This window comes from Phoxinus phoxinus (assembly GCF_949152265.1).
Source record: "Phoxinus phoxinus genome assembly, chromosome: 17".
In the NCBI taxonomy this organism is placed as follows: Eukaryota; Metazoa; Chordata; class Actinopteri; order Cypriniformes; family Leuciscidae; genus Phoxinus; species Phoxinus phoxinus.
Genome location: NC_136892.1, coordinates 26205121 through 26231836, shown reverse-complemented (window position 1 = coordinate 26231836; position 26716 = coordinate 26205121). Strand labels below are relative to the sequence as shown.

General features: G+C 35.9%; 2 protein-coding genes across 5 annotated transcripts; one reads left to right on the top strand and one right to left on the bottom strand.

Moving 5' to 3' along the window:
* Positions 1–380: 380 nt before the first annotated feature.
* agxt2 (alanine--glyoxylate aminotransferase 2) lies at positions 381–17788 on the top strand. 2 transcript variants are annotated; one of them, XR_013794507.1, is made up of 15 exons: positions 382–592; positions 1143–1231; positions 1342–1532; positions 1758–1881; positions 3530–3624; positions 3775–3868; positions 4877–4970; positions 5905–6005; positions 6625–6717; positions 9349–9481; positions 10328–10416; positions 11333–11482; positions 13023–13121; positions 14096–14263; positions 17656–17788. XR_013794507.1 is itself a non-coding variant. In XM_079585331.1 (14 exons), the coding sequence occupies exons 1-14, from the start codon at positions 496–498 to the stop codon at positions 14195–14197; spliced, it is 1551 nt and encodes a 516-aa protein (XP_079441457.1). In that variant the 5' UTR covers positions 381–495; the 3' UTR covers positions 14198–15434. The 2 variants fall into 2 exon arrangements, 1 of the variants encoding a protein (XP_079441457.1); XM_079585331.1 differs by lacking the exon at positions 17656–17788 and having other exon boundaries at positions 381–592; positions 14096–15434.
* Positions 15448–26695, bottom strand: dnajc21 (DnaJ heat shock protein family (Hsp40) member C21). 3 transcript variants are annotated; one of them, XM_079585328.1, is made up of 12 exons: positions 26284–26695; positions 26001–26094; positions 22714–22837; positions 21932–22060; positions 19945–20249; positions 19069–19238; positions 18559–18652; positions 17580–17750; positions 17155–17203; positions 16901–17064; positions 16706–16790; positions 15448–16021 (listed from the first exon to the last, which is right to left on the bottom strand). In XM_079585328.1, exons 1-12 carry the CDS (start codon positions 26378–26380, stop codon positions 15875–15877), a joined length of 1629 nt encoding a protein of 542 aa, XP_079441454.1. In that variant the 5' UTR covers positions 26381–26695; the 3' UTR covers positions 15448–15874. The 3 variants fall into 3 exon arrangements, with proteins under 3 accessions (XP_079441454.1, XP_079441456.1, XP_079441455.1); XM_079585330.1 differs by having other exon boundaries at positions 15448–16018; XM_079585329.1 differs by having other exon boundaries at positions 16901–17061; positions 26284–26671.
* Between the last annotated feature and the right edge of the window lie 21 nt (positions 26696–26716).

Here is a 26716-nt window from a genome sequence, read left to right as displayed (position 1 = left end):
CGATACATCTGTTACAGTATTTATTCATCTTGGTTCATTTTAGTTAAAACAAATACAGTTCACAGTGCATTAATAATGTTAATAAATACAACATTTGATTATGATAATGTATTAGTAAACGTTACATTAATTTGACCCATCTACAGTAGGCCTATATATTTTATATTCTCGACATTTACATTAATTTATTTAGCATTCCGTGGATACAATCTGATAAGACTGAACACACTTGATTTGGCATAGGCCTACTTTTAGCCATTAAATGTAACAATATAAAATCCAAACGAACATCCCTTCTCTGTAAAGGGACGGATGACACTTCTCAATGAAAGGCCTCGAAACAGACTTTACCCCGACATGTCATTGGTTGAGCCCGACCCTCCCCGAGCTAGCCTGGGAAAACCCAGACCACCGGGCACTCTTTGGGGAAGAATTCGCCGCTTCTCGACACTTAATTTTTAGATTCGCTGTAGAATTGTTCTGAAAACAGTAATAATGCATAAAGTTTGTTCTCGGCTGCACGGCCCGACTGTGTTGGGGAAAACGGATTCGTGGAAATCAGTGAACGTTTGTGTGGCATTCCACAAAGGCGGTAAGAATGCAGTGTTTTTGTCTCCACATTTAAAGTGACCGAAACATTAGTGTAAAGTTTTGCATAAATGTGTTGCGTAGGCTATTTATACTCCGACCATAACAGTCCTGTCATAACAAAAAGGACGAATAACTATATGCGTTTGATTTAACAACTCTGATTTGAACATTACCATGACAGCCTATCTTTGATTGCGAATGGCTGCCCTGTCACCATTATCTATATCTATCTATCTATCTATCTATCTATCTATCTATCTATCTATCTATCTATCTATCTATCTATCTATCTATCTATCTATCTATCTATCTATCTATCTATCTATCCATCATAAAACTAGAGAGAGATTCATAGAAATGGAGAGACTAAATATACTTAAAAATAATACATTTTCTTACTGCTAGAGAGAGAGAGAGAGAGAGAGAGAGAGAGAGAGAGAGAGAGAGAGAGAGAGAGAGAGAGAGAGAGAGAGAGAGAGAGAGAGAGAGAGAGAGAGACAGATAGAACTGTCCCAATGCATTTCTAAGCACTAAAATGTACCTCTGCCCAGGTGTGCTATGCCAAAAATCAGCAGTAAAACACACACCACCTGTCCTGCCCCAGATTCCCCCATGTGACTATAAACCTGAGCCATATCAGGTAATAGGTTAATGTCTGGGGACAATCATTATAATTCACATGGAGAGATCAAATCATCAAATACACAGAGAAATCAAATGATCTTTAAGCATGAATGAATTCTCCTATAGGGCATGTCTAAAGGCCGTTTACTAGAGATTAGGAAACACAACTGCAACCCCATGACCATGAAGGTAACATATTACAAGAAGCCAGTCTTCATAAACCAGGGTTACATGCAGTGGCTGTGGGATGTGGATGGAAGACGCTATCTGGACTTGTTTGCGGGGGTGGCCACCGTCAGTGTAGGACACTGTAACCCGTAAGCTTCAATTTGTTGCCATGCAACATCATTATTTGTTTATTTCATTATTTCATGATTGTGCATTATAGTTAGCTTGAAATTAAATAAATGACTGCAATTAGATTAATATTTGTGTACTTGTTTTTGCATGTTATTGCCCTGAGCTTTTACATGGGCTTAGTTTTTGTTTATGAAATGGTGTTAGTTCTAAAAATCGAATCAGAAGTTTGAATGTGGTTACAGGAAAGTGACACAGGCAGCCGAGAAACAGCTAAAGCGTCTATGGCACACAACACCCATCTATGTGTATCCACAAATGCAGGAGTATGCAGAGAAACTTGCCTCCCTTTTGCCAGACCCGCTGAAGGTATGTTTTCATTGCTGGAGCACAGCCGGATTTCAAACTGGGGTCCGGGCTGTTTTGTCTTAGGACAAGTATTTAAAAAAATATTATACTGTAAATGAAATACAATTAAATGACTAATACTGTATATAGAAAAAATAAAACAATAAGCAAAATGTTATTATTCATCAATAAATAACAACAAAACAAATCAAAGGATTTCATCCTTAAATAATAAAGAAATTATAAATATACATATATTATTTGAAGATACAAAAAAAATAGGGAAATTGATACAAATTAAATATTATACAATTTTTCACAGTATCCACCTCATTTTGCAACGTGAAAGTAAGCTATTTTCGGATACTTCGGTAAATCGAAGAAAATAGCACAATGCAGTAAATAGTAAAACCGTTTGTGCTACACACCAGTGTTTTTACAATTACAACAATACATTTAAAGGGATAGTTCACCCAAAAATTTTAATTCTGTCATTATTTACACACCCTCATGTCGTTCCAAACCCGTAAGATCTTCGTTTATCTTCAGAACTCAAATGAAGATATTTTTGAGGAAATCTGAGAGCTTTCTGAACCCCCTATAGACAGCAACTTCATAACCCCTTTCAAATCCCAGAAAGGTAGTAAAGACATCTTTAAATTAGTTGCATGCATCTAAAATAGCCGGCCAATATTGAGCTGGCGTTCTGACGTAGAACCCGGAAGCGCTGCACTGTGTTTACTACATGAACAGCGTCAGAGACTGACATGGAAGAGAGGAAATTGTTTGCTTTTTGCACACAAAAAGTATTCTCGTCACTTCGTAACATTAAGATTGAACCACTGTGGTCATATGGACAATTTTAATGATGTCTTTACTACCTTTCTGGGCATTGAAAGTGGTAATAGTGTTGCAGTCTATGGGGGGTCAGAAAGCTATCGGATTTCATCAAAATATCTTCATTTGTGTTCCGAAGATGAATGAAGGTCTTGGAACGAGATGAGGGTGAGTAATTAATGACAGAATTTTCATTTTTGGGTGAATTTTCCCTTTAAATAATATGTTAAGAAATGGCAGTTTTTAAACAGCTAAAAACAACTGGAAGTGAATGACACCAGAAGCTCCAATGTTAAAAATAAGGTGGATCTTTAACATAACAATATATAGCTGCCTTTATATCATAGGAAAGGGTTTTTTTAAAATAAAAATAAAAATGATTTTATTTAAATTTGATTTAAATTTAAATAAAAATGAAAGAAAAAGAAAGAAATTAACACTTATATTGAGCTAGGATGCATTAAACTGATCAAAAGTGACAGTAAATACATTTATAATGTCACAAATTATTTATATTTTAAATAAATGCTGTTAATTTTTTTATTAATCAAAGAACCATGAAAAAATTTATCACGGTTTCCACAAAAATATTAAGCAGCACAACTGTTTACAACATTGATAATAATAAGAAATCAGCATATTCAAATTTTTACTGTATTTTAGATTAAAATAAATGCAACCTTGGTGAACAGAAGAGACTTCTTTCAAAACCATTAGAATAACTACCTACTGACACAAAACTTATAAATTATAAATGTACCTATGCATGCAGAAAATGTTAATACTTTACATATATTTCCCTTTGTAATATTGCGATGGTCTTTTTTTCTAGGTTGTGTATTTTACCAACAGTGGCTCGGAGGCGAATGACCTTGCAGTTCTAATGGCCCGACTTCACACAGGAAATTTTGACGTCATCACTCTCAGGTGATTGAACTTATTTGCCAATAAATCTTTTCCAATATCTGAATAAATGGATGACGGGGAGTTCTTGGGCAATCTGTTGGTGTCAGCTCAAGCAGCCCTGTTCAACCATAGATACAGTAATCACGGCATCTTTTGTGTTTGTCTGCGCAGGGGTTCTTATCATGGTGGCAGTCCACAAGCGACAGGTCTGACGTCCAACGCAGATTACAAATATCCCGTCCCCTCTTCTCTAGGCTGCCATAATGTACATCTCACACCCACACATCCTCCTTCTGTCAGCTACCTGCTTTATAATATGATAGTCCTCGGTATCAAGTCCAGAAACCAAATTATAAGAGGAAACATCAGAAGTTATTTTGGTGTATGTGTTTAATGCAAAAGTAACAGAATTACTGTCAGACCTCATGAGGTTTGAATAAGAGCCCAGTACATAAGATGATATCTGTGGAAGCTCGTTTCCACCTTGGAATAAAACAAATACAGAAGGTAATTGTTTTTAATCTCACAATTCTGACATATTGATTTCTCGCTAATGCGAGTTATAAAGTCCGAATTGCAATATAAATTTGCAATTCTGACAAATAAAGTCAGAATAGCAAAATATAAACTTGAAATGTAATTATAACATTTCTATCGCAATTTCAAGTTTATATCTCACAATTTAGACTTTATAACTCGCAATTGCGAGTTTATAACTCACAATTAAATTTGGATAAATTGATATTTATGGAAACCTGTTTCCACCACGGATTAAAAATGTAACTTTTTTTGGGGGGAAAGTCTGTGATATTTAAAAAAAAAGAAATTCCTTTTGTATTTTTTTTTTCCTGTGGCGGAAACAAGCTTCCATAAATATCTCTGATCCATACAAAATATTTAAAAAATATATTTCCGCCTTTTGTTTAATGATTTAAGTGCCATTGCAAAAAGAAAAAGAAAACAAACCCCCAACATTTTTACCCCCATAACAAAAATAATTAAAATATCTAAAAATCTGTTTATATATACATTTTTTCTTGAATTAAGCATAATATTTAGTGAGGTTTATGATTTAATTTACAAGGAGTAAGTCTGAATTTAAGTCTGATTCTCAAGTAAATGGAAAACAAACAAAAATGCTAAGAATATAATGCATTTTCATATTTAAAAAGCAGGTCTTAAAACTGTATGTGTTTGAGTTGTGAGATCTGTCTTGCAAAACTTTGATACATTTTGTGAGTTTTATTTCCTATGTGGGTTGTGTTCACTGTAGACCATGTGTCCCGATGTGTTCAGCGGCCTCTGGGGAGGAAGCCACTGTAGAGACTCTCCTGTTCAAACCATCCGAGAATGCAGCTGCTCCCCAGGTATACACACACACACACACACACACACACACACACACACACACACACACACACACACACACACACGCATAATGAGGGCAGACTACTGTTTTTATATAAAGCTAATAATATATTTTAAATCTACAGCCTAACCTTAACCCAAACATAACAAATATATATACTATAAATATGGTCACACTTTAGATTAGGGTCCAATTCTCACTATTAAAGAATTATTAACTATGACTTTTGCCTCAAACTCCTAATTACTGCTTATGAATAGTCAGTATGGTAGTTGTTAAATTTAGGTAGGTTTAAGGAATGTAGAATATGGTCATGCAGAATAAGTTTTAATAAACAGTCAATTTCCTAGTAATATCCATGCTAAGAAGCAGCTAGTTAATAGTTAATATTAACTCTGAGCTATAGTGTTACCATAAATATATATTTTTTCTTTATGTCTATGTTACTGAAAAGATGTTTGAATTACCAGTGTATATGAATGGTGCCATACCTACCTGTATCAAAACCTGTATAAAAAATAAAAATAAACATCTTCAAAATGAGTGATTCCCTGTAAATACTGTGTTTAAAGCACAAGGTATGATCGTCTCATTATATTCAAACATTTTTAAGCATCATGAGATTTCCCAACCAGCACCTATGTTTAAAAACAAACAAACAAACACACAACACATGAGCCGAGCTTGTTAACTCTTCACTAATTAGTGTTGCTTGATGAGGCCGGCATCAATAAGAACATTCTAGCGATGTGCTTAAAACCACTCAGAACATCTTAGCAACACCCTGGCAACCACTCACAAGGCCCTAGCACTGTGGCAGCAAGTTCTGCACAAGCACCACTTGCATTTTCATCAAATCTAGCTCTTATTCGATTGTTAGCACACATGTCATGCATCATAGATTGTGAATCTCTGTTTCTGTCTGTTCTCAGGTCACTGTCAGGCCAATGATATGTATATCAGTCAGCTCAAAGAGATGCTTGCTACAACTGTTCCCAATCGTATTGCTGCCTTCTTTGCAGAACCCATCCAGGTTTTATTATACCATACATTACACAGAATCTGTGTTTGTATAAATGTAATTACGGTATATAAACAAACAAATGCTATGAAAATATAAACTGCGTGTCCTAAAAGATCAGCACTGAAACTGCTGTAGTTTAATGTACTTCAACTAACACAGTTGCTGTCCAGTTGCAAGTGTTGAGTAATTTGCGTCGTTCACATGATAAGTGGCATTTTAGCTGACCAACAAGACCACATCCATTACCCAGCACTTTGCTAATAGATGAAATAAGTTAGTTAGCACAACATAAGTGCAAATAACTCGCATTTTCAAAGCAGGATGTCAGTATTTTGCTGTAAATGGTAGATTGTAGCACAGTCTAGTTAATGGGAGATTGCATTTAATGTTTATAATTATATAAAATGATTCTGATCAGTAACTGCTTCCATTTTCATCCAAGTGTAATTAAATAAACAGGCCAGCAGCCTGTCTGCATTTTTATTGCATATTTTTCCAGCCCTGACTAAAATCAACAAATATGCGATGTGTTGGTGTACTGTTGTAAAAACAAAATACCACTAACAAGCTCATTGCCCTCAAATATTAACATGTGACAAGTTATATCATGATTTTCATCTTTCTGCAGGGTGTTGGTGGGGCTGTTCAGTTTCCAAAAAACTACCTGAAAGACTCCTACCAGCTTGTTCGGGAGAAAGGAGGAATCTGTATAGCGGATGAGGTCTGAAGAATTTGCTAGTAAATCCTATTCTGTACATCACTGAAGCCAAATATGCATGGTTGGTGCTTCAGATAGTAGAGATGACTCGGAATTATCACTCTCATATTTTTTTAAAACAAACCCTAGGCTGCATCCGAAAAAAACACAAAAAAAACATTATGTGGCCCCTATAAAACAGTAGGCAAAAAGTCCTCAGATTACTTACTACTTCCTGCAAGAATCTGAAGTGTTCATAAGATGGACACTTTACTATCCTATGAGGCCATGGGAGAGGATTTGTGAATGGCCGTGAAGCGATGCAACTGTAGCTTACCCTGGAAATCCAGAGTTCTCACGAGAGCACTAGGGCTGGGCAAAAAAATTGATTTTTCGATTAATCGATTTTTAAAATGTGGTCGATTCAAAATCGATTCTCAAAGGCCAAAAATCGATTTTTTTCCATATTTATTTATACCTATCACCCAAAAGCCAGTATTAGTTTTCCTACAGTGTTCATAGGCTTGCAGCCTCCATGTTACAGCTAATGCTGTGAGATTTTATGCTAGTTTTATCTTAAACATAAAATAACCTGATCCTGATTGATCAAGGCATGCAACTTTTGTCTAACTTGTCTAACTTTCTTGTCTAACTTTCAGCATCAATTTTTCATCTTGCATCAAAATCCTGTCTATTCATTGTATGCATTTGAAGTTGTGTTTTAATGTACCCAAGAGTACCTAAAATGAAAAGAGTTTAATATACAGGTTTGTGGCTCTATTTCTTTTTAATAATTAACCACTTAAACTTATGTTCACCGTTTAAAAATAAACAAATATATGATTTGTATTAAATCTATATTCATTTAGTCGAATCGGGAATTGAAATCGAATTTAGAATCGGAATTGAATCAAGAATCGAAATCGAATCGAATTCAGAGCTTGCGAATCGAATCGAATTGGAACATCTGAATCGATACCCAGCCCTAGAGAGCACAAGTTGAATTTGCTCAGCGAGTTACTCTGTCTGGTGTAGAGGAATGATGCTCATTAAATATGCCCTTGTATCTGAGCTGCACCAATCACATCGGGTTATCTGATATAGGGGGCCAGAGGCGAGATGATAACAGCGCTACGACGTCTAAGTCATTAGTAAACATTGCAAGATGGCTATGGATGAACAACAGTTGTTTGAAACGGCTTTGGGTGCTACAGTGAAAGATTTAGACTTGCCTTTTTCTCTAAAAGAGGAACAGAAAACTGCGCTCGAATCGTTCCTTTGCAAGAAGGACGTTTTTGCTGTTTTGCCAACCGGATACGGCAAAAGTCTAATCTACCAGTTAGCTCCATAGATAAATATAATAAAGGCTAGATGTCTCGTCCGCGCTGCTGGTCAATGGAGGACAACGTCCGCATCTGGCGGCCATCTTGTCACAGTCAGCTCGCTCACTCGTAACATTGTGTTTTAATGGTGCATGTACTTTTTAAATAACCATAACTTGCTCAATTTTTTACCAATTTTCAAACGGGTTGGTTTGTTATAAACGTCAGAGATGAACTGTAGTTATGACACTGCATACTTATGAATAATTATAATATTATATATTTCAACATGTTCAAGCATCCAGAATTATAGCCACGTTAATAACGTTTGTAAGAAACCAAACCGTTTGTAAATCCGTCAAGATTTCAGCGAGATGAGAGTATTTGTGTTCGTGCAGATCACTACCTTACATCAGGTACCACAGAGCCCGCCAGAAAGCTTGCCTGTGACAAGATGGCCACCGGGTGATGACGTTGGAGACTCCGCCGTAAGACATCTAGCCTTTATTATGTATATCTATGGTTAGCTCCGCTGGTAGCTAAGCGTATGCGGCTTAGACTGTGTAATGTTGTGATTGGTCATAGTGTTTTTCAATTGCGTGCAGTGAGATTTTCAAATGCATGCTTGGTGCCGCCCCTCGAGCAGGCCGGTTTTCATTAGTCGACGCCAGACCATTAATCTTTCAGATTTAGGTCTGGATTTATAGGCTAACTGTAGCTGGTAGTTCACATGATGACAACAACATGGCGAATGTAGTATGTGCGGATTACATTAATACTATATTGATGCATTAATGCTATATTTTTAGCAGTAGTGAAATAATTATTTAATCAAAATAAGTACTCAATAGAGTATACTATTTCGGACACAGCCCTAGTGAAGTGAATACTGTCACTCTAATGTAGCAAACAGATATACATGTGCTGTTTCTTAGACATTTTAATACACAATTGGCAGACTTGTCACGGAGACTCACTAGTAGCCTTGTTTAACTGCGCTCTCTTAACGGTAGGCGTGGCTTGGGTGTGGCCTCGTAGGGCAGTGAAGCAAGTGCATTCTGGGAGTTGTTGTCTTTCATCCACATGAGCCACAAATACATTTTCTGGCTTTTCTCAGTCTAGAAGGCTCCAAATTAAAAAATAATTTCACATTTCTACTACATAAATTACCCATTTTAAATACACATTCATCTTTCCAGAGGTGGAGTATCCCTTTAAGTATTTACTTGTAAAACACACTCCACTAATCTGTGTACTTACAACTTTGAAAAATCATAATTACAGTGTGAAAAAAGAGATTTATTTTTATTATTGGTATTTTTGGTTCTTTTAGGTCCAGACTGGCTTTGGCCGCACAGGGAGCCACTTTTGGGGCTTCCAAGGACATAATGTCATTCCAGACATGGTTATCATGGCAAAGGGCATTGCGAATGGCTTCCCGATGGGGGCTTTAGTCACCACAGCAGGTGAAGCTATTGCCTACATCAGACAAATTCTGATGAACTTATTGTGTGATTTGCTAATTTAAGCCATCAATGGGTTTTTAAAATGTATTCTGTTTTAGCAAGTTTGCGTTCGTTTAGACGTGGTGATACACACACACTGAGTCTTATTCTTCAAAGTTAAATGAGGGACTATGCAGAAAAGGGAACTGTGAAACAGGAAGGAGCGCTATGAACCCAGTAGTTAGTTCGAATTTAAGTTCCCGCACGGCAGTCAATTAAATATTATCCGAACAAAATGAACCACACATTATAAATTAAATCGCTCTCATGTTGCATTAATAGGCTCAACCTTGTGTTTACCTCAATGCTTTGTGGTTAAATGCAGGATATTTTTTTAACGTTTTTTTTTTTAAAGAAAGTTTTATTTGAGATCGTGTTCATAATGTGGCACCACAGGGCCACATTCACCTCATTCACACATGTGGATCAAATAATGAGTTCAAATTCCTCATTAGTCCCACATACTTGAGCGTTGAAAGCAGGCTGGAGTGCCACGGCTCACTTTCCTATTTTTTCATTCACTCTAATTGGTCCTCTGGCTCTCGCTGTTCGTTCTTCATCCTGTGAGAAGCTGAGAGAGAGAGAGAGAGAGAGAGAGAGAGAGAGAGAGAGAGAGAGAGAGAGAGAGAGAGAGAGAGAGAGAGAGAGAGAGAGAGAATTGTGTTAAGTCACATGCAGCCTGAAAAGTTTGAACGCATCTAAAAAACACATGCCTGACAACAAAATAAATAAAACCTAAAAACTTAAAGCATCTCGTCATGTGTATTGTTTTCAGCATTGATATCATGTGATTCGCGTATTTTGCAGAGATCGCCAGGTCATTTGCGAAGGGAGTTCATTTCAACACATTCGGAGGAAACCCATTAGCCTGTGCGGTCGCATCATCAGTGCTAGATGTAAGTACAGATCATTTTACTTTTTAGTTGTGTACAGTTATACTGTTAGTTTTATTTATTTAGTTTGTGATTAGTTATTTTTATATTTAGTTTAGTTAGTTATTTAGTTAATAAATTATAAACTAGAACAAAAATAAAATAAGATATGTGGTATTATGGTTACAACATAGTTGAGGGAGTGAGTAAACATTACTAGGTATAGTAACTGAATACATGTTAATCTGGATGACTGGATCACATAATCAGATTCCAAAAATTAAGTACTTGTAATTAGATTATATTTCTTTTTAAAATGCTCGTACGAGAATACAGTTATCTTTTTTATTGATTACAATTACATATCAATCAGAAAAATGTATTGATTCTCCCTAAATTTTACATTTTTTTCTTAAAAATGCCTACCGCACACTCAGAGGAAATAGATTGAGGAAGTCTTCCAGTTTTGGAATGGCACACACCGGCCACTGTTCAGGTTACCACTGGATTTAGAGAAAAAAATTCACTTTGAAGGAAACTTTGCAGTATAAACTCTATTCAACCCTACATTTCTATCTATGTGATAAATGAGTTCGGTCAAAGTAATCTAGATGTAATCAAAAAGTAGTCAGAATACATTTACCTAAAAAGTTGAAAGCTAATAATTACATTACTACCTACATTTTTTAGTCATGTCATTTGTAATCATCAACGACTGATTAAGTAATCTACCCAGCACTGATGATAAACCACTACAATAATAAAATATTAAAATATTTTATATGAAAATATTTTTCATAAAATATTTGGTTTCAGCAATAGTGGATACATAAGATTTAAATTTAAATGAGATCATTTGAAATGGAACTGCATTTGAAGTATTATATGATTCATACTAGCTAATAAACACTTGAAATTGAAAGCTGTATGTTGCTTTCAGACAATAAAAGAAGACAAGATGCAGGAGAACAGTGCAGATGTGGGGACATACCTACTGACCGAACTGGCCAAACTCCGGGACAAGCACGAGATCATCGGCGACGTGAGGGGAAAAGGTCTTCAAATCGGGGTGGAGATGGTCAAAGACAAGGTGAAGGAATAAAAGTTACATGCATTTAATCTGTCTGCTTCACAGACATCCAATAAAAAATTATCTACAATAAATGTGTACTGTATATGATTGGGATTAATAATTTGTAAGAATACAAACCATTTATTATTATCTTTATATGATATCATATCTCGATCTTAAAAAGAATGAATGAAGCAAGTCTATACGTTTATTTGTTATAGAAACTAGCCTACGTTTCTGCCCAATGTCAGCAAGTATCCGCAAGTACAAACTCCCCAGCTTACGAAAACAGCATGGAGTACATATTTGTCAGCTGAAGGATCTTTAGTAAAGACATTTTGTTCCACCTGAACTCATGCCTTGAATACACAAAGACATCTGGCGGTGCACGTGTCCCACTGTGTACAGCTTTAATGATGGAAACTGCCTCTCATCTGATGCTGTAACCTCACTTTTACCTTTCAGGTATGAGTGCATTAAGCACTACTGCAGCTTTTCTTCTAAAAAGAGCTCCAAATAAAATTCACCAAGAGACAAATACAGATGCAATAGTATCCGCATAAAATACGAGACGTTTTTCGCTTTAAAATGTCTTAAAGCCTCTTGTTTTGTGAATGTTAATCCCAATGACACCTCAGGCTTTTGCTCGCTTCAGAAATCAATGTGAAAATCCTCAAGCTTTGTGATTGTGCATTCACTTCATTAAACTTTATTTGTAGAGCAATCATGGTTTCTTGACCTTGAGGTACGAGAAGGGTCGAATGTAGGAGTTACTTTAGCTCCAGATGGAAGAGTTAATGATTCAGAGTGTTTGTTGTGAGTGTATGTCATTTTCCTCACAGGGAATAAGCTACAAAAAGTGTTAGTCATTAACTAGAGATAGCAATGAGACAGCATGTTTGAACATTCCCAGAAATACACTCCGCTCTCTGCCGGAGTTAAAAACGCCCAGTGGACCTCTCTTACCTATGGTCATTTACTGGAAACTGTTTGAGGATGTGTCTAGAAAGATAATACACACACAGATTTCCGTGCTATTAAAATGGAAATTCACAGAGTGGAAGAAGTACTTAAAAAAAAAAGGAAAAAAAAGAACATTTACTCACTTTGTTTTTTAAAACCTATTGACTTCCTTTCATTAAACATGAAAGGAGATATTTTGCTGAAAGTCAAAGCTGCTGTTTTTCATTTCATGAAAGTGGAAGGTGACTTTGGCCAAGCTCCAAAAAGCACCATAATATTGGTTCATTTCTGTGTCATTTCACAAACACACACACACGCTTTTTGGAGCTTGTGCAAAACAAATTAGAGCTTGGCGGTACCTTATCACTTTAATTATAATTACTTTATTAAAAAATTTTCTTTACATCTTTAAGTACCAATAAAAGAAAGTCACATAAGTTTGGCATGACATTAAGGGTGAGTAAATGACCGAAGTTTAATTTTTCCAAAAACTATTCCATTACATTTTCTAACCAAAAACATGTTTAATCAAGCAGCATACCTGAAATCGCTCTCTTCAAACCCACTTTGACATTTCTCTCAAACCCATGTCTAGGTCACCAGAGACCCGCTCCCTCGAGAGGCCATGGCTGAGATCTTCGAGGACACTAAAGACATGGGCGCGCTGATTGGAAAAGGAGGACTGTACGGACAGGTAGGCGAGGTGACAGGGTCTATATGTGAAGTGATTCTTGCGGAGATGATGGAACATGAATGCATGAGGTGTATAGCCGGGGATGTTGTGCAATGGAAAAGGTATTCCAGGGATTCACTTCGGTCCTGTAGTGGCATGGTCGCTCAATGCCTCAGGAATCCTGCTTGTCTCAACTTATAGAAATAGTCACAGGAAGCAATGAAATGTACACTTAAGGGAACATTCACCCCAAAAAGAAAATCCTCTAAATATATATATATATATATATATATACACACACACACACACATTTTAATCAAATTAAATCTTTTTTTATTAAAAGATTTTTATTATATTTTTTTATTGACATTATTTTTGAATATAAAATACTGCAGTAAAAACTGAAATATTGTGAAATTTCTATTTATACATTTTAAAATGTATTTATTACTGTGATGCAAAGCTGAATTTTCAGCATCATTACTCCAGTCTTCAGTGTCACATTAATATCCTTCAGAAATCATTATAATATGCTGATTTGCCACATCTTATTATTATTAACGTTGAAAACAATTGTGCTGCTTAATATTTTTGTGGAAACAGTGATACGTTTTTTTTCAGGATACTTTAATGAGAAGAAATTTCAAAAGAACAGCATTTATTTGAAATCTCTTGTAACATTATTGTCTTTACTGTCGCTTTTAATTAATTTAATGCATTCTTGCTGAATAAAAGTATACTTCTTTTTTTTTTACTGACCCCAAACTTTTAAATGGTTGTGTATATATAAAATTAGACATTTCAGAAATTCACTAGATGCTCGTTTAGGTCAATTTGGGAACATTATGCACCTTTGTGGCTAAATCTGACAACATTTGTGTAGCATGCTTTATTTTATATATTCAAAGCTCACATTCAAATCTTTCAATCTTAATCTTGCGCATGCTACTTTATCCTCAAACCCCTCCCCCCTCACCTCACCTGTTCTTTTCCAGACTTTCAGGATCAAGCCTCCTATGTGCATAACTAAAGACGACGCAGACTTCTTCCTCGCTGTATTCAACCAGGCAGTGCTCAACTACATGGAGAGAAGATAAGACATGCAGAACATGATGAAGACACATTGGCTCACATTGTCTGGAAAATGTCACATTACAGAACAGGTCTGGGCAGTTAATCTAAAGAGCACTAAAGGCAACTAACACATTATTCAAGAACAGTTCTCATCAGTAACTGATTGGAGTACACTATACTTCAGAAACGTAGCACTCTGATTGGAGTACTCTATACTTCAGAAACGTAGCACTTTCAATAGGTACTTATAAGCACTTGACTGACCATCCAACACCAGATCTTTAAGAAGTTTCAAAAACTGGGACCAGTTCTACTCTCAAATCTTTTTGGGGACATGGAGAATAATTCTAGTCATCTTACCTTCATGTAATAAAGTAATTTAACAATTATTTGGTACATTAAAATTATTTAATCATATATTTGACACTATTGTCATCTCAGCATTATATTCGAACAATACACCATGATATAGCCGGTGTAACAGGTTTGTGTTGTTTTACAGGTACAGATAAATCTTACCAAGTTTTCAATTGATTTTATACTGTCAGAATAGAACTTGAAAGATTTCCTTACGCAACAAACAAACTCATAATCGGGTACAAACTACCTTTTCAATAAGGGAAATGTTTTCAGGGCTGAAGAAAAGTATCTAACAAATGATGATTTCTTGCAATGCTAAATAAAGACTAAAGCACATTTGTAGACTTAAAAGATAAAAGATTAAGAGATTTCTACAAATGTCCGTGGCTTTTTTACATATACATCAACTGCAGGTCGTGTCTAGAAACGACACTGTTATAAATACATAAAACATGTTTGGAGATTTTTGAAGGGATTAAATTCAAACCTGACCCAGTTCAAGTGACATTCATAGCTTATACCATTAAGGCAAGCAAGGTCATACATAAATCTGTTGTCTCTTAAAACGTTATATGAAGAGAAGGATATTTCTGTCCTGCAAAGACAGCAACTGTTTATTAAATAAGCATCCGCTGTTTTTTTTCTAGTTCTTTTTGAGATCCTTTCCTGGAAATCCACTGGTATTGTTTTGCATAACACTAAGCCTTTTTATATTGCAGCTGACCCGTTACACACGTGGTACATTTAACATTTGAATGTTTAGCTTTTACCTCTTTACGATCTTAAACCCAATGGTCTTGTTACTAATAATAACATTGTTGTGAGATTTTGCGGTTCATGGCGCATTTCTCCAAACAGAAGTTCCACCTTCCAAAATATTTCCAATAAAATGAAAATGTCAAAAACATCCATGTTCAAAACATCCAGTGGAGTTTTATTCCTCACGTTGCCTTTAACAGTTTACCACTTTGGAACGGTCACTTTGAAAATGCAACTAAATGTGACATAAAACGTGCCATCATAATTACTCTTAACTTCCTAAAAAAAAAACGACATTCACGGTCTACTCAATAGAAGTCTCATTCTCCTACAGCACCGCTCTGACACACCAGATTATGCATCAATTATGGTAGGAATAAATGGCAGTTCTTGGGAAATCTTTTGGCATATGGTGCATTACAAAAGAAATGTCAGCCCACAGGGCACAAATTCATTCTCATAGGGGCACGCAGGGCCATAAACGCACTCCCTGGTGGTTGCACAACTGCATGCCATCAAACGAGGTTTTCTTGAACAAGTGTACAGTCAGAGGGGCTTCAGTCTTTCAGTCTGCCTCTCGGTTATCTGTTCTTCTTCTTCTTGCACGTTTGTGCAGCGTTGCTAGAGTAGAGGGCAGTGGCGTGGCCTGTGGTCTTCAGGTGATCGAAAAGTTTGTTCCTGGTGGCAAATTCATACTGACAGGTCACACAGCGCAGGATGGCTTCCTTCTAAGGAGCAGAAAAAAACAATGAGAAAAAGATAAATTAAGCTTTACTGCCACCAATTGTTGACAGACATTTCTGAGAGCGATAATAACTCCAAGCTCGGGCTGTAACATGGGGGGTGTAATATATATATATATTAGTAGTGGTATGTTATAGCCATATTGATATATATTACTACCGGTAAACAAAAAAAATTAAAATGACAAAAAAAAGAAGAAAGATTACTATAATATTTCCCTGTAAAATAAAAAAAATCCAAGTATTTAAGAAAATAATATACTACTTATATTTTACATTACAAATGTAAATTTATAATACTAATTTTATGGGTCTCAATTAAACCATTACATTTTATTTTGATGAAAAACTGCAGGGAGCCTTTAAAGCTTTTCTTTTGATTGATAAGCTCTTCTCATTACAAGCATGGGAAGAATAATTATTTCGTTTATACTAGTCATTTATTTAAACAGTGTAGAACTGCTTTATTTCACCAATTAGAATGAGAATAAACAAAGCTGGCGTATGCATAAATTTTATTCAATTATATAGAAAATCATGTTATAAGTCATATTAAAGTTGTATATGACTGGATGATGATTATAAAACAGCTGTAAGGCCAGAGGAGTGGCTGCTTGCTCACATGTACACACACACACACACACACGCTAACTTAAGTACTGTACACACCTCTTGAGCAACTTCTACACCGCCATGTGGTTTGCCGTTCTTTTTAGAGTCTTTTCCACCTTTCTTCCCTTTTGACTTTTCAGAGCTGTATAAATGTGACATAAGAGTTCATCTCAGTCCGTATCAATATACAGAGAACTATAACAACATAACATTTTAACCCGCTGGATTGTTAAACAGGCATATGAGAGGCACCTTTTTTGGTCTGTGGGTTCACATCCCTCTGGTTTTAGATTCTCATCTGGGTCCTCAGAGGGGACAGGGGCGTCCTCGCTGTTGCCCGAATCAGGTGCAGGTGGGGGACGCTCTTCTGTGGACCGCTGGACTGGACTGTCCATCTCGGGCACTTCTGGGACCTTCTACAGAACAACCGTATTAGAAAAATGACATTTTACTGGATCAAGTCTAGCCAATTCTAATACTTCTGAAGTTAGATTTCAGTGACTTACATTTACGGTTTTCTGCTGCCGTTTCTTTTTCTTCTGCCTTTTAGATAATCTGTAATCAAATGAACCAATCAGTGGACAGGAACAGCCAATAATGCCACCAGAAGATTTAAGTACACAAACTTATAGATGTTCTACAAACTCCTTTATTTATTACTATATATATATATATATATAAGTATATATATATATTTAATAACTAATAAATAAAATGTTTGAATTTTCAACTCAGCATTGCCATTATAATGTCAGTAGTGCATGATCAATCCTATTGATTTTAACATGAATATAATTAATAATCTTTTTACATTAGCATTTGATTAATGCTCACAGTAGACACTTATAACTCAGGCATATATTGTGAAATACTATAATAGCAAAACAAATAACTTATTTGCAAAGAGCCCATCTCTAGTGCTATGGTTTACTTCTGTCTCGGTGTGCCACCAAGTTCATCACTATCATCATCATCATCGTCGTCCTCTTCCTCCTCTCTCTCCACAGAGTTCTGACTCAGCGACTTGTCTTCCTTCTCCAGCTGTTGCCGTAGCAATGCCACCATCTCTCTGTGTTTTTTGGACTTCTCATGGTTTTTCATGCTGATGTGAGAGAAACAGATTATACTGCTAAATTATATCCATGTAATGCAAATTAGTTCAAAACATGCTGTTTGTTTGAGATTATTCAATAAATAAAACATGTAAATCATTAAATGTCTACACTAATGTTAGTCTTGTGTCCATTTACACTACCATTCAAAGGTTTGGATTTATTAAGTTACAGTATGAATGCTACAAAAGATTTCTATTTAAAGTATTTCTATTGAAATGCTATTCAGTTGAACTTTCTATTTATCAAAGAAAACTAAAATCTATATATTATATATATATTATCTAAAAATATATATATTAAACAGCAAGACTATATAAAACTGTTTTCAACATTGGTAATAATAATAAGAAATATTACCTGAGCACCAAATCAGAATATTAGAATGATTTCTGAAGGATCATGTGACACTGAAGACTGGAGTAATGATGCTGAAAATTCAGCTTTGCATCACAGGAATAAACTACACTTTAAAATACATTAAAATAGAAAACAGTTATTTTAAATTCTAATAATATTTCACAATATTGCTGTTTCTACTGCAATTGTGATCTAATAAATGCAGCCTTGGTCAGCAGAAGAGATAAAAAAAACAACTGTAGAATGGCAGTGTCAATTTTTTATACTTTATAAATGTACACTGACTAGAACTGAACTAGAAAAAATAAAATAATGTTTATTAATTTGTGAATCGGCCAACTGAAAACTAAAAAATCTGAAATCCACATTTTGATCAGTGAGGTGAAGAAGGGTGTGCGACAGAGCAGTGCACGTGTTCACTCTGCTCCGTTCACTCACGCTTTATCGGATTTGAAAGATTTGTCACAGGCAGGGCAATACAGGTCATCATAATAGTCGTCCATTTCCGCGGCACCATCTGCCTGCACCGCATCTGACAAAGGTCAAGCAGCTGTTAGATACGCTCCGTCCATTACTCAATGTTTTACAGTATGATTAAGGTATTTTTCATGACTTGGTGACGCTCTGTGTATCATTGCATCATGTATGAATCACAGATGACTGCTCTGACTTGTCCTGTCTATTTATATAGTGACCTCTACAACTATTTGGACACTGATGTCACACTTAAAAGTCACTGCATAGATTTAATATACCAAAACAACACGAGTTGTGCTTGAGAGGGTGTGCTTACAACGGCTTCGGGTGTTGCAGGACTGTTTTTAATCCTTCGAAACTTTGTTCAGTCTCAAAATGATAATGTGCAGTGAATCTTTGACTGGTCCCTGAACCTGTGACCTCCTGTACCCAGAAACCACTCAAGTATATGTGTACGTCACCAGAACTCACCTCCCCCGTCTACGTTTGCCCTCTCCTGCCTGTTTTCCACCTCCTCCTCGTCCTCTTCACTCTCTGACACGTCACCAAACTCTAGACCGTACTCGGCTTCCATCTGCTGCAGTTCTTTCTCCAGCTCTGACATGGCGGCCCAACTCTGTTCCTTATAGTCTTCCGCCAGCCTAATGGCACACATATCAGCATATTAGATCATGTGACACTGAACGCTGGAGTAATGATGCTGAAAATTCAGCTTTGCCATCACAGGAATAAATTACTGTTTATTTATCCGTTACTGTAGAAACGAACAATTTTCACACACATCTGATTGATAGATAAACTGCGATAAACAGGCAAATATACAGAAACTGATTAATCAAACACTTCACAATCTTCACTGCATTAATGATATATACCAGTAGATGAATCCTTATTAAAGCTATAACCGTGATTCAGTCAAGAGTAGTGACTTAGTAATTTTTTTTTGTCTTTTGTTCTTTGATTAACATTAATGACAGACACAAGCAGGATTATTAGGCTGATGTCACTTTAAGACCTGACGTACAAGTAAAAGTATGTTTTTCAAAAAGTTATATTTACTTATATAAAATATAACTATAAATTAAATCAGCTAAAATTAAGTGGACAAAATTGTATATATGAAAGTGTGTGCGTGTATATAATATATATATATATATCTGAAAGATCATGTGACACTGAAGACTGGAGTCATGGCTGATCAAATAAATGCAGCTTTGGTTTTACATGACTGTGGGGCTATCTATATAAAGCTAAATATCTCTCCCAGTTGACACATTTTTACGGTTGTATGGACAAAATATGCCGCCATATCACCCAGCTCCATAAAAAAGGGCTAATCTCACTCACTTGGCCTGGTCGAGCTTCTGTTTTCTCCTCAGTTCTTCAGCTTTCTTGGCCTTCTCTGCATTCTGCTCTTCCACCAGTTTCTTATGGGCCTGAACGCGCTTGTCACGTTTTCGGACAAAGGCCACCAGTGACCGCACCAGCTCGCTGTGCTCTTTCCTGGCCTTGTCCCTGGTTTTCTTGTTCTCCTTCTCCATGGCTCTCTTCTCCCAGCGGTTGGAGGCCTGTCGCGTGTCATATTCCTCCTTCCATGCAAAGTTTTTGCGCGTACAGAAGCTCTGCCAGTAGCCGTAGAATAAATGCACCACCTGAGAGCACCGGGGAGACAGAATTTAGAAACCAGAGCCAAATGTGAAGAGAACCTATAATACTATATAACTTTCTGGATAAACTTCCTGGATGCTTCATCCTTTTAACAAAAAATGTGAAGAGGCTTATACAGTCATCCTCATTTCATCTGCTTCTTACAGGCCTCCACTAATGACAAATGACTCCCAAACCTCCATTAGGTAAAGTGCAGGTACGGGCCACACCGGGAAAGGGAAATGGTTTAGATCACTTAAGAGCCTTCAGGTCTAGCTGGAGTGGGTGAACTTCATTGTTCAGACCCTGGAGAAAATATTCTTGACGACTAAAAGAAATGCTGGATAGCTTGAACCAAATGTGAGTCAAGATTTTCCTCTTCTATCGAACAATCTGAAATGTATTTTCAGATACGAAATACTGCCGTCCTACTGTTACATGTACTAGCTTATTTGGACAAGTATTTAGATGGGAATGCTTTCGTGTTCCATTTATCCTAGTTAATAATCCACAGTCTCATTTGGCTGAAAGGTCTAAAATGCACTAGACCCCCTGAAGAACTCTGATGCCATGTTTGGACAATCAAGTGTTTTCATGGTACAATCTATACATATCTGAAAAAAAACAACATCTCAAAATCATCTTTTTTAAACAATTCATCAAAAAGAAATGTCTCTCAATTCTGTTTCAAGATTTGTTCAGTTTTCTAACGATTCTGGTTCTGATTCTAATTCTTTAAAGATTCCATTAACAATTTTATGAGTACTTGAAGACGTTTGTGTCTTTAGACTAATTCAAACCGATAACAGAATTATTTTTGACCGATTCACTAAAAAGAGCCAGCTCAAAAGAGTCAGAATCACGTACAGTACCATTTAAAAGTTTGGGGTTGGTCAGATTTTTTCAATATTTTTTAAAGATGTCTCTTCTGTTCACCAAGGCTGTATTTATTAGATCAAAAATACATTAAAAACAGTAACATTGTGAAATATTATTTCAATAGAAAATAAATGTTTTCCATTTTTAAATATTTCAAAGTTTAATTTATTCCTGTAACGCAAAGCTGAATTTTCAGCATTGTTACTCCAGCCTTCAGTGTCACATGATCCTTCAGAAATCATTCTGATATGCTGATTTGCTGCTCAAGAAACATTTTTTTATTATTATAAATGTTGAAATAGTTTTTTTTGCATAATATTTTTGTGAAAACCATTATAGTTTTTTTTCAGGATTCTTTGATGAACAGAAAGTTAGAAATCCAATAGAAATCTTTCTGTAATGTTATAAATGTCTTTACTGTCCTTTGACCCCAAACTTTTCAACAGTAGATGCTAAGAACCTAATGGAAACCAGTAGTTTCAAGTATTATATATTTTTTCAAAGACACTAAGAAACAATGACCAGCTCATTGCTGGAAGGACATTTTGATAGAAGCAAACCAGCTAGAGGCCAGCTTTGACCACAGATGCAAGACTTTTGTTAAGTTTAACCCTCTGTTAAAGGTCTGCAGAAGTTTCTACTCATCCTGTAATGAATCATGGGGTAGATCAACAGCAGTCCTCATTACCATATCTCTCTCTGACCAGTCACTTGCTGCTCAAACCATAATAATATCATGCCTCCCACCCAAAATTCAGGACATAACAATGAGTAAAAGCTGTAATAATGTGTGCTAGTGTCTACATACAGTGTCATAGTCACTCTGAGAGTCTCCAAATGAGGGAAACTCATCCTCCTCGTCTTCCTCATCTTTACTGTGCTCCTTCTCCTCCTTTACAATAGACTCAAACAGGTTCCTGTATACTGTGTAAAAGCCCTACAGAGACAAAATTAAAAACACATGAATTAATAATCTGAATCACTCAGATTTGGATTGCAGTGCATTTTCAACATGAACTTCTACTGCCCTCCAGTGGTACATGATGGTGTCCACTTTACAGATTGCTAATGTTAAGCAGAAAATTAACTGGTTTAGTTTTTTTTTATATATATATATATAAATGGCAGACATATGTATGGATACTTGTTTCCCCCACAGAATAAAACAAATCTGACATTTTCCCTATTTTTCCAATTCAGACATTTTAACTCGCATTGCCAGTTTATAGTTTACAAGTCTGAAAAAGTGAAAATACATTGTCAGAATTGTGAGTTTTCTAGATAAGCTCGAAATAGCGAGATAAAAACATCAGAATTTAGATGTAAACTTGCAATTGCGCGTTATAAGTTTGATTTAAAAAAGATATAGAGTTCTCAATCGCAAGAAAAGGTCAGAATTGTGAGATAAAAAGTCACAATTACCTTTTTTTTAACTTTTTTTATTCTGTGGCGGAAACAAGCTTCCATACACATGAGCTATACATTAAAAATAGATAAATGGACAATGCAACATTTTCAAAAAAAAAAAAAAAGGATGAACGGACACCTAGGTATGCGGCTATCCAACTAAAAATACATTTTAATATGCACCTGTTCATCATCTCCATAACCCGAGTAACAGGTGACAGTGAAGAACTGCACGAGATCAATGCTGTCGTCCTGGTACTCTCCGCTGACTCCCCCCTTCAGCAGCGCCTCTCGGTGGTTATCATACCTTAAAACAAAAGTAACCGCCATATTAATACTTAAATATGAATCAGATATTTTAGTATACTAACGGCCAGAAACTGATTAGTATTACTGGTACTTTTACTAATACTGATTAGTATTACAAGGCCCACATATTATAGAGATAACGTGTCAGAAAACAACAGTAATTTTTATTGATATAAGTTATAACAATAACTACGTAATGAATTACTATTGCCATATTTTTGCAATAAAAGCTGGAATTTATAAAGAAATAATGGTTATAAATTCAGCAATGGCATACGCTGCAAGTAAGTATATCATATTTTTTTCATATATTTGTTTTTCATATTATATTACGGATTTGTTTGCAATTTTCAACACATTCCAGATGCATCCAATACTCATGCAAGTTCACAGTTTTGACAAATCCTCATTCCTGTTAGGCAGCTAGACCATGTAGAGAAGCAGAATTTGCAACAATAACATTAAATACTTCTCTCTGTCATTCCAAACCCATATGCTGTTATTTTTTCCATAGAACACAGAAGCTCTTTTGTATACAACAGCAGCAGCGGCCACTTCTATTAAAAAGCTCCACAAAAGTAGTCCATCCATACCACCATATGGAAAATAGCCCTTTAAAAATTCACCTTTTTGTGTTCAATGGAAAAAACATAGTGGTTTGGAACAACATGAGGATGAGAATTTAAGAATGACACAATGTTAACGTTGGTGTGAACTATTCCTCTAACCCTTTAACTAGCACCCCCACAAGCTGAGAATGAAAGAGCTGCAGCTTGAAGAACGCTTTGGTCTTTTAAAAAGACCATGTAAGAATTTCTTGTCAAAGAGTCAGAATATATTGTTTTTAGTCACGTGTCGTTGTGGAGCCCTAGGGGGCAAAACAGCCATAGAACTGCAGCACAAATCTGTCAATTTTCCATCTCAAAAACAAAAATATGTGAACAAGATGCAAGTTATGATGTACTTGTGATCCATATACAGCACCTGCTGATAGAATCTCAACCACTAAAAACAGCAGAACATTCTAATACGCTTAACGTGAAAAACATTTAGTGTGGGTTGCACCAATAAGGATTGAATTAAGCAAAGTTTAATGCTAATCAAGGATTTGTTGATCTGGGTTTTATTTTAAATCGAGTTTTGTAGCACCTCTTAATTTACAAATCAGGGATTACATTCTAACCTGTGATTAAAACCTTTATTTTCTCCACCATGATGGACTTGCCAATTGAACAGCAACAATGTTAATATTACATTTCCTTTTTTTATTGAGCAGCAAAATCTCTCTCTCTCTCTCAAAATGTCAACTGTCTTTATAAACTGCTTACGTAGAAAGACTGTTAAATTTAAAGCTGATCAAGCAGAATAGGCGGAGGGTGAACCGATCCCAGGCTGAGATGCTTAATCCTAAAGTGCCTTACTGTACACTAAAGCAGTGATATTAAAAGTTCAAATTCAGTTTACACCTTTTTGATGATGCATACTCTATACAGGTGAGCAAATGAGCCCAGATTATGAATGCAATGCGTTTTCTTTATAATGGTTTTCGATGGGGAAAAAAACGCTCACGAGAAATCTTGTGTTGCATTTATAGTCTGTGTTGATCTGCTTGCCTATACAAAGTATGCATCATCAATAAGGTCTATTGAATTTGATCTTTCAATATTACTACATTAGTACTAACTAAAACCATGGTAAAAATGACAGGCGGTTAGCGGAGGAAAGCCTTGTTTTTCCCTCCAGGTGGACGTTCCTATAAGGGTGTGACGTCACGTGCTTAAGGATCAGCTCAAATAGACTGAAAACATTTTTGTATGAAATCCTTATGACGTGAAGGCCAAGTATGGCAGGCAACCCATATACTCAGAATTTGTCCTCTGCATTTATCCAAGTTAGTGCACACTGCACACACACACACGCACAGATCAATTTTGTACCAAGTTCTGGTTGAAGTTCAAGAGAGAATAAACGGAAGAAAACCAAGTATACAAGTATTTCACACGGAACAGTGGCGAAGGTCGCGCTGCTCAAAGTCAATAACAGAATATGAGAGAGTGTGGCTTTAAAGCTAAACACACACGGGAATGAATTACTCACTGAAAACTGGACATTTTCTCACCATCTGATTCTGTGCATACCACGTTTCTTGTACAAGGAAGTTCTAATATTTACCAAACTGATACTGGTTAGGATCCCCATACACGGTAGAATCAACAACTCTCACCATGGGGGTGGAAATGGATTCCAAAAGCTGGATTTATTTATTTACTTGGTTTTAGTTTTCACAAATATGCCTTGCAAATTCTCAGTCCCTGACACTATGTGGCTCTATAATAAGGCAATTTGCATTTTGGATCATAACTCTGGAGCCTATGAATTTTTATCTCGCAATTCTGCATTTTTTTTTCCACACAGGGGAGTTTTAACCCCTGTTGTGCAGCATTTTGTTTGTCAAAAATAAATAAAAGGAATGGTTTCATTTTCATTTGCTTACATTTTAACAGAATAAACAAATTGTTAATGTTTCATGCCTTCATTTGATTACCACAGTTTTTGATAATTAATTTGTATTAAATCAAAAATCCACAGCAAATAAAATACAGAATTTCTAAAAGAAAATAATTATTCATAGGGCCCTATTATTGTAACATTTTTTATTAAGCTGTAAAAGTTTTATGAAGGCATATCATGCTTTTTGATTGTTGGAATCCTGAAAATTAAAGAGGAAAACACAGAATAAAATAAATAAAAAATAAATTGAGAAATATGTAATGTATTTCATAGGGCCCTAAAAAATATTTTTATTACATTTTTAACTGTATAGGTTTCATGATTATAAATTATTATACATGTTTTTGATTACTAACATAATTTAACCATTAAATCCGAGTCCAGAAAAGTAAAACGGAACTAGGGACTAAAAAGCATGTTTGAGCTGTTTTAACTAACAGCAACTTGCAGTGACATATCTTAAAATGTTTTTAATGCCATTGTTTTGTCTCATGATTCACACCAGTAATGTTTTTTTCCTAAGGCACATTTATAAAAGCTAATTAAATGTCCTAGTTGAACTAAGGCCTAATCCTAGCTTAATCTAAGCCCTGTCTGTGAAACCAGGCCACAGTGGTGTTGTTTTTTCCAGGGTTTGTTGTAGGTCTTACCAGGCTCTCTCCTGTGGATCACTCAGAACATCATATGCAGCCTGGATCAGTTTGAACTGCTCTGCAGCCTCATCTGCGTTATCCAAGTTCTTGTCTAGAATCAGAATACATTATTACATCATGTCATGATTAAACTGACGTAAATCCTATAATTGGCAGCACGTGACTTGACAGATCATCGCTGAGGAATTGTTAGAGAACAACATGTGCAAATAGGAGGCGACACCAACAGCTTCATAATAATATGGGACGATTTGGAAATAGATAAGATGAAATCAAATACCTGGGTGCCATTTCAAGGCTAATTTCCTATAAGCCTTTTTCAGTTCGTCGTCCGAAGCGTCTTTTTTAACGCCCAGCACCTCATAGTGACACTTCATCCTGACTCGGACTTGAGGGAGATCTGTAAAGGCTATCCTTTGAAGACCGCTGTCAATAACTAGAGTCTACAGCACACACGAAATGTCATCAATGTGCCCACGTGGGTCACAAAATAAAACTATAACAGCGCTAACCTAATAACACACTAAATATAATAAAAACGAGATATTAAAACAAACGATAAACGAGCTTATTCATCAATTTCTTGGACATTTGACATATTTCTCGACAGAAAAATCACACGAAGCCGGTGTCGTGTGTGGATCTGCGGCGCATGCAATTGACGTCACACACTAGGAGCACTGCTATTGGCTAAGAGTTGGCTGTTACTTTTT

Excerpts from the sequence above, each read along its gene's own strand:
- agxt2 (XM_079585331.1), top strand. The coding sequence starts at position 496 with ATGCATAAAGTTTGTTCTCGGCTGCACGGCCCGACTGTGTTGGGGAAA. Across the intron at positions 1,232-1,341 it reads ATAAACCTGAGCCATATCAG|GGCATGTCTAAAGGCCGTTT; the intron begins GTAATAGGTTAA and ends ATTCTCCTATAG. Across the intron at positions 13,122-14,095 it reads AAGGAGGACTGTACGGACAG|ACTTTCAGGATCAAGCCTCC; the intron begins GTAGGCGAGGTG and ends GTTCTTTTCCAG.
- dnajc21 (XM_079585328.1), bottom strand. The coding sequence starts at position 26,380 with ATGAAGTGTCACTATGAGGTGCTGGGCGTTAAAAAAGACGCTTCGGAC. Across the intron at positions 20,250-21,931 it reads CTCAGAGTGACTATGACACT|GTGGTGCATTTATTCTACGG; the intron begins GTATGTAGACAC and ends CGGTGCTCTCAG. Across the intron at positions 17,751-18,558 it reads TCTTTCAAATCCGATAAAGC|CATGAAAAACCATGAGAAGT; the intron begins GTGAGTGAACGG and ends CTCTCACATCAG.